The sequence below is a fragment of the Athene cunicularia genome, assembly GCF_003259725.1.
Source record: "Athene cunicularia isolate RWA chromosome Z unlocalized genomic scaffold, athCun1 chrZ_part1, whole genome shotgun sequence".
NCBI lineage: Eukaryota > Metazoa > Chordata > Aves > Strigiformes > Strigidae > Athene > Athene cunicularia.
Window position 1 is genome coordinate 32,411,658 of NW_020799142.1, and position 7,612 is coordinate 32,419,269.

The window sequence follows — 7,612 nt, forward strand, 5'->3', positions numbered from 1 at the left end:
CGGGGAAGGCGGGGCGGGGCGGAGGGCGGCGGTGTGGGGCTGTGTCTAAAATACGGGAGAGGAACGCCCCAAGGCTGGTTTTGGAGTGTGAGGAAGCAGACGTGCTTTACTGGGGCGCTGGATGCGCGGGGGATCATTCCAGCTAACGCGCACACCCTAAAACAAGAGTTCAGCCTTTGTATACCTTTAAAACGTGGCTGTTCGTATATTTTCCACCTATCAACCACATTGACATGATGGTGGCATTGCAAAACTACACTACGCATGCATGGGGTCTTGGGTAGTCGTTCGGGGAGTTAGCTGCCTGCTCCACTTTCCCTTCTACACTCACGAGTCTTTTAAGGACAATTTTTTTTCTGTGTTTCCCAACTCTCTTGTCCGGCCAAGCTGTTCGTTCCTACCTTGTTTGAGCATCTCTGCCAGGATGTATCTATTCTCAACATTAGGATATTTTCTCTCTACATTCTAATCACTCAGGCCTTGTTAAATACAAAGTTAAACACTGTTTGGTAAAAGAACTTCTTAATATTTAAGAATAGGTGTTTTAAGAGTAGGGTTGACATAGCACTGAGGGATCTGGTGGTGTTACTGATTTTATTATCAACTGAAATGAAATTGTGTTTGATTTTAATAGAAGTATAGAATTAAGAGATATTTTAGTAAAAATCATTTTACATTTACTGTATTTTGAATCTAGCAACCGACTGCTACTCTAAAGCTCCCTGTACAGCCCCGTACCAAGGCCAAAGGGATTGGTCATAATTGTTTAGTAGGAACAGTTAGAACATAGGTAACAAAACACAAGGTGATTTGTAAACTGATTTATAGTACATGTATAGGACTAGAAGAGTGCAAGTAGCTGTCAAGGTCCAGGATTAATGGGAACTGAGGGCAGTGACCGTAACAGCTTGCAAGTACCTGCTAAGAAAACTGTGTCCTTAGGCAAAAGGTAATTCCGGCAGGGGGAGATCGCGACCCCCGACTCATGGACCACCTACTCACATTACACCCCAGAGCCATTTCTAGACATTTCTAACCTTTACTGTGCAGAATGAGAAATAGGAGGAGGATATGTTAATGATTTCTTGGAGATTGTATGTTTATGTATGGATGCTTAATGAATGAGTAAGTTCTATATAAGGTGTGTGATTTTGGTGCTCGGCACGTGTTGTTGGTGAGAGCACTCCCCTACACAGTCTGGCCGTCTCAATAAAGAAGTGTCTGCTTGTCTACATCACATAGGAGTCAATAAGTTTTTATCCCAGTTTCCGGTGACAGTTTCTGGCAACCCAGATGGGACCTCGCTGAGAGACTGGAGGAGTCAGGGACCTGATCGGTTCCAGCCAGCACCGAGGATTTCTCGGGGATACCCATCGATCCCCGATCCGTAAGGCTCTTCGCAACGTCCCCTGGATTTTGGTAAGACTCTTCTCTTTTGTATTGGTATAAGTGGGTTAAAGTCCCACTACGAGTTGGTTAGTGTCCCACTTGTGGAAAGTTGGTTAGAGTCCCACTGTATAAGTCTGCCTGTCAGATGCGGCGAAAGCTGCGCAGGGTTGGACCAAAGGATCCTAGTGTAAAGTGTAAGCCTAGGCATCTGCCCGTAAAATGTAAGCAAAAGCTATTGCAGGGTTGGACAATTGTGGATTGGGAAACAAAAACAAAAAAAAAAGCCCAAATAGCTGTGATATATTTGGACTTCGAGATTTCAGAAGGGCAGCGGCAATTAGGAACAGAACACTGAGAAGCCATGTGAGCTGAAAAATATTCATGAACTCAGGAATGACATTCTTAGGAATGACAGGGTGGTGCCACCTCTGGATCATGGTCTAATATATGCTATATGAGGCCCAAAAGAACTCTCCTTTTTCATGGGGCCCACAGCAACAACGGGCTGTCACAGAATTGAAACATGCTTTAATGTCTGTACCTGCCTTAGAACTTCTGGACTTAACCAAAGATTTCCAGTTGTTTGTTCACAAGAGGCAACACCTGGCGCTAGATGTGCTGACTCAGAAGATGGGAAACTGGAAACAACCTATCAGATACTTCTCCAAACATCTAGACACAGTGAGTAAAGGGTGGCCAAACTGCCTTCGAGCTGTGGTTGCAACAGTGATGCTCATACAGGATACTTGGAAATTGACTTTGGGAAGCACAATAACAGTCTGTGTCCCACAGGTGTGATAACTGTTTTAGAACAGAAGGGGGGACATTGGCTATCTCTGAGCTGAATGATGAAGTACCAGGTAGTACTGACTGAACAAGATGACGTGATTCTAAAAACAACTAACCTGGTAAATCCTGCAGTGTTTTTAAGTTCCTCACAGGAAGAAGAGCAACTGGAGCAGGACTGCTTGGCTACTATCGAGTATGTTTATTCCAGTCGAGAAGATTTGAAGGATGTACCCTTGGAGCGACCAGACTGGGAATTGTACACAGATGGCAGCAGCTTTATGGAGCAAGGAGTTCAATACGCTGGATATGCGGTAACAACAGACACCACAGTCATAGAAGCAAAGGCACTGACGAGTACCACATCAGCTCAGAAATCAGAACTCATTACTTTGATTTGAACCTTGGAACAAAGTTAAACAAAGAAAGTAACTATTTGGACAGACTCAAAGTATGCTTTTGGGGTGGTACATGTCCATGGAGCTTGGTGGACAGAAAGAGGATTATTGGTCTCTCAGAGATCAAATATTAAGCATCAAAATTAAATTTTACAATTATTACAAGCAGTTCAAAAACCAAATCAGGTAACAATCATGCACTGTAAAGCACACCAAATTAGGAACACAAAATAAATTGTTGGAAACAATTTGGCCGACCTAACAGCAAGAAAGCAAGTATTCCAAATGGCATTAATTCCCTCCAAGACAGTAACCCCTCATAGATGAGTAGTAATTCCACCTTTGTTAATGAAAGAAATAATGTAAACCAAACATCAAGAATGCCATTAGGGAGCAGAAGCTTTAGTAACTTCTTTACAAAAACAAGTTTTATCTGTTAAAATGATGGACATGGCTAAAATAATGTGCAGTATGTTTGAAAAAACAAAACCAACCAACCAAACAAAACCACCCAAGCAGTCCAGTGATGAAGAAAAGAGTCCAAATGGGTAGGTTAAAATCTGGTACAGAACCTGGAGATTATTAGCAAGTAGATTTTTCAGAATTACCTAGGCAAAATGGGCACCAGTACATCCTGGTGGGGGTTGATACTTTTACAGGATGGCCAGAAGCTTTTCCCTGTCACACCACACAACCCAATGAAGTAGTAAAGTGGTTACTATGAGAAATAATTCCAAGATTTGGAGTTCCTATTGGAATTTCATCTGACTGAGGTCCACACTTTGTTGCAGAAATAGTCCAAAATGTTAGCAAAATTCTGGGTATCACTTGGGATTTGGATACTCCATGGAGGTCACAATCCAGTGGAAAAGTAGAAAGAATGAACCAGACTTTAAAAAAGGCAAATAAGTAAAATCTGTCAAGAAACAAATTTAAAATGGCCTCAAGCATTTCCATTGGCATTATTACGAATCAGAGTACAACCAAAGAGTGGAACCTCAGTCAGTCCTTATGAATTACTGTATGGAAAAGCTTAGGAGTCCCCAGAACCAAATCCAAACATGCATGTAAAAGGAAAACAGGATGTGTATAACTATTTGCTTTCTTTAGGGAAAATTTTGACTGTGATCCAGAGTGCGGTAGTGTGGAATAGACCATTATCCCTAGAAACTCCAGTGCCTGATTTTCAACCAGGAGATTATGTCTATGTGAAAACGTGGATTTCCAAATGGTTTCCTCTGCAGGAACCTGGAAGGGACCTTTCCAGATACTGTTAACCACCTTCATGGCTATCAAGATTGCAGAATCAGATGCTTGGATACACTATACCCGAGTGAAGAAAGCACCTACTCCATGGAAAATTATAAGCCATGATCCAAAGACTTTAAAACTGGCTCTGAAACATGTCTAATATTTTATGTCAGTTTGTGATTGTTCCCCTTATATTGGCTTGGAAGGTGACGCTGGTGAGATCATGGGTTGATTTGGTGGCTAGGAACAAAAGGCAATTGAAAACAGAACAATTAATTAACATTCCTAAAGGAATGCCTGAAGAAAATATGATGTTAGGATTGATTAAGGGATTTGCCAATTTGCAGAACATTACGTAAATTACTGCCTGTTTACCAATACCAAGAGAAGTAGGTGAATCTATTCCTTGGGGAATCTTAACTATGAATTTGACCAATTTGGAACATGAAAACGAGACTACTTATTGCAAACAGAATCCAGTGACTCAATGGTATGAACAAGTGAAGGTTATTAGAAACAAATGGAAATCACCGGGGGGAAAAAAAAAATCAGACTGCGAGAAACTACTAAATTATGACTTTATAACAGGGTCCCAACCTATCGCTTTGGCTTGGGTTCTCCTCCCAGGAGGCCCAAACCCTAATCTAGGATGGTGTTCATATGATGAACAGATTAAAAACAATGTGAGCAGGAGCATCATGGAATGGCAGTGTAACAAACCTGGTCCAAGGACTCAAAACCAGGCGCAGTGGGACTCTGTATGGTCTATGTCCATATTCTCACGATTTCAGTACATGGCCAGAACTCCTTGGTGTTTTGCTTGGGACGGTACCTGGATTAAAGGCGTGTTTGCAATCCTTCCCTCAATCGTAGATAAGGCACTACCCGACTCGAAAGGCAGCATGTAGTACATGGTGGAAATGTGGAAAGGTATATGATTGCAGCAATGCAGACTTAATCATTCGAAGAATGCATCACTTGGCAGCTGCTTTAAAGTTTGGTTGTTATTGATGAGGTTTTTATAATAACCTCACCATGACTAGCATCTTTACACCCAGAAGAGGATACTTTTTTAGTTGTAAGAAATCCACCATTTAGAGTCCAGGACATTTAGTTTGGGCATAAAGTGATGGCACCTGGACAACCCACTTACCAGTAGATGATAAGGTAAAACAAATTACTTTAGGCCTGCCAACATTGTGTCTGATTTGGAAGAAATCACCATGTTCAAGGGCTCCCTGGAAAATTTAAAATTACAACAGATTAAAAGGTCTGAAACAGATGACGACACCTGGAATGAACCATCAACAGGAGTAAAAATTGGCTGGGCTTTAGAGTCTATTTTGAACCCAATAGCATCCTATAGGAATAGAGAATGGCTTCATCACTTAACAGGACAAGTAGAAAAATTGGCTAATGTTACAAGAAAAGGATTTAAAGAATTAAACATCCAATTACAGGCAACTTCCCAAATGACACTTCAAAACTGGATGGCATTAGATATGCTTCTGTTAAAGGAGCATGGAGTGTGTGGATATCTCAGAGATAGATTGGATCATTGCTGCATTCATATCCCAAATGTCACTCAGGATGTAGAGCATGATTTAGATCTATTAGGAAAAATTAAAAAAAAAAAAAAAAAAAGAAAAAAAAAAAAAAAAAAAAAAAAAAGAAAGAAACAGAAACAATTCGAAAAGATATGTCAGAATATTTGCTAGGAAAAATTTTTAGTGGATTAGGATGGAACTTGAGGTCTTGGCTGAAATCCCTAATCAAAACTCTATTTTTGCTACTAATTGTCCTTTTGATGATTATGTTGGTGTATGCCTGTCTTAAAAGACAGTTTACTAATAGGCTTCCAATACATTATAGAATTATGACATAAGTACCCACTATGCCACCAGACTCCAGCCCACCACCACCATCATCTGGCAAGACAAACTTCAGCTTCAAAGATGAAAATTAATAAAAGGATGAAAGTATTGAAATGATTTTCAACACTTTGAAAGGGGGGAAATGTTACTGATTTTATTATGAACTGAAATGAAATTGTGTTTGATTTTAATATAAGTATAGAATTAAGAGATATTTTAGTAAAAATCATTTTACATTTATGGTATTTTGAATCTAGCAACCAACTGCTACTCTAAAGCTCCCTGTACAGCCCCGTACCAAGGCCAAAGGGATTGGTCATAATTGTTTAGTAGGAACGGTTAGAACCTAGGTAACCAAACACGAGGTGATTTGTAAACTGATTTATAATACATACATAGGACTAGAAGAATGCAAGTAGCTGTCAAGGTCCAGGATTAATGGGAACTGAGGGCAGTGACCGCAACAGCTTGCAAGTACCTGCCAAGAAAACTGTGTCCTTAGGCAAAAGGTAATTCCGGCAGGGGGAGATCGCGACCCCCGACTCATGGACCACCTACTCACATTACACCCCAGACCCATTTCTAGACATTTCTAACCTTTACTGCGCAGATTCAGAAATAGGAGGAGAATATGTTAATGATTTCTTGGAGATTGTATGTTTATGTATGGATGCTTAATGAATGAGTAAGTTCTATATAAGGTGTGTGATTTTGGTGCTCAGCACACGTTGTTGGTGAGAGCACTCGCCTACACATCTGGCCGTCAATACAGAAGTGTCTGCTTGTCTACATCACATAGTGTCGATAAGTTTTTATCCCAGTTTTCGGTGACAGTGGAGTTGAGAACAGTCTGTTAGGTTAATTGTTGGACTGTAATTCGCGGGAAAAAAAAAAAAAAAAAAGACTCTACAACTTGAATAGAGTTATAAAGCAGGTATGTTTAGTCTGGCGCCGGGGTTCAAGGGGATCTGTCCACAAAGCTTGCACCCCCCCTGCACATTTTACCAAAAACTTACGGAGTGTGAATATCCATATTCATTGGGTTACATAACACAAACATACATATGCATGAGTAAGGCAGGGTTAGTTAGGCTGATGTCAACAGTTTATGTCATCTTTGCAGCTGCGCATTGCCTCCTGGTGATCATCTTTGGTGGTCTTTGGGAGGAAGGCTCGTAGTCTTTCTCACTTTGTTTTTTTTTCCATGGAGCATGCACAGATTCTCTTGGCCAATTCCTTGAATAACGTGTTTTTCAGACAGTTTACTTTCTATCTTATCTAAGAGAACCAACAGAACTACCATTCGTATATGGCTATATTCACTCCTTAGCAAAATTCCAACTAGTTAGAGCTACCTGTTACTCAAGGCCAAAAGTATAATATTTTGCTGAACATTGTAATCCTTGGTAGATTTTCACAGTGAACTGCTTTGTTTTGATGAACACAGTAGTCCTTGGTAAAATTCCACAGAACAGTCTGGGCAAGCAGGATTCTTAGCAATATTTTTTAAAATGATATAAATTGCTATAAATAAGTAAATAAGTTGCTAAGCAGTTTTCTATAAGTAAATAAGTAAATAAATCTCAAAACAATCATTTCTCAGTATCAACTGGATGATCTTCAAGGTCTTTTCCAACCAAGATGATTCTGTGATTTGCTAATATTTAAGGAATAATGGAATGCTTCTCTTATCACTAATTGTTACAGGCCTCAACTTGCAGGCACGAACTGCTTGTAGGCATCAGGGCAGGGTGTTCCCCCTTTTCTGGGAGCTCTGGGTGCTTGTGCTTCTGTCCACCCATCCCACAGCAGCTGCTGGTAACAGAAGAATCACAGAATCACCTTGGTTGGAAAAGCCCTTGAAGCTCCTCCAGTCCAACCATGAACCTCACCCTGACCGTTCCCAACTCCCCC

General features: G+C 40.6%; 1 protein-coding gene across 1 annotated transcript in view; it reads left to right on the forward strand.

The window, feature by feature from the left end:
• Positions 1 to 4,735: 4,735 nt before the first annotated feature.
• HAUS1 (HAUS augmin like complex subunit 1) overlaps positions 4,736 to 7,612 on the forward strand; it is a 15,260-nt gene continuing 12,383 nt past the window's right edge. The window contains exon 1 of the mRNA XM_026865854.1: positions 4,736 to 4,754. Coding sequence (XP_026721655.1) covers positions 4,736 to 4,754 — 19 coding nt within the window. The remainder of the gene's footprint in view (positions 4,755 to 7,612) is intronic.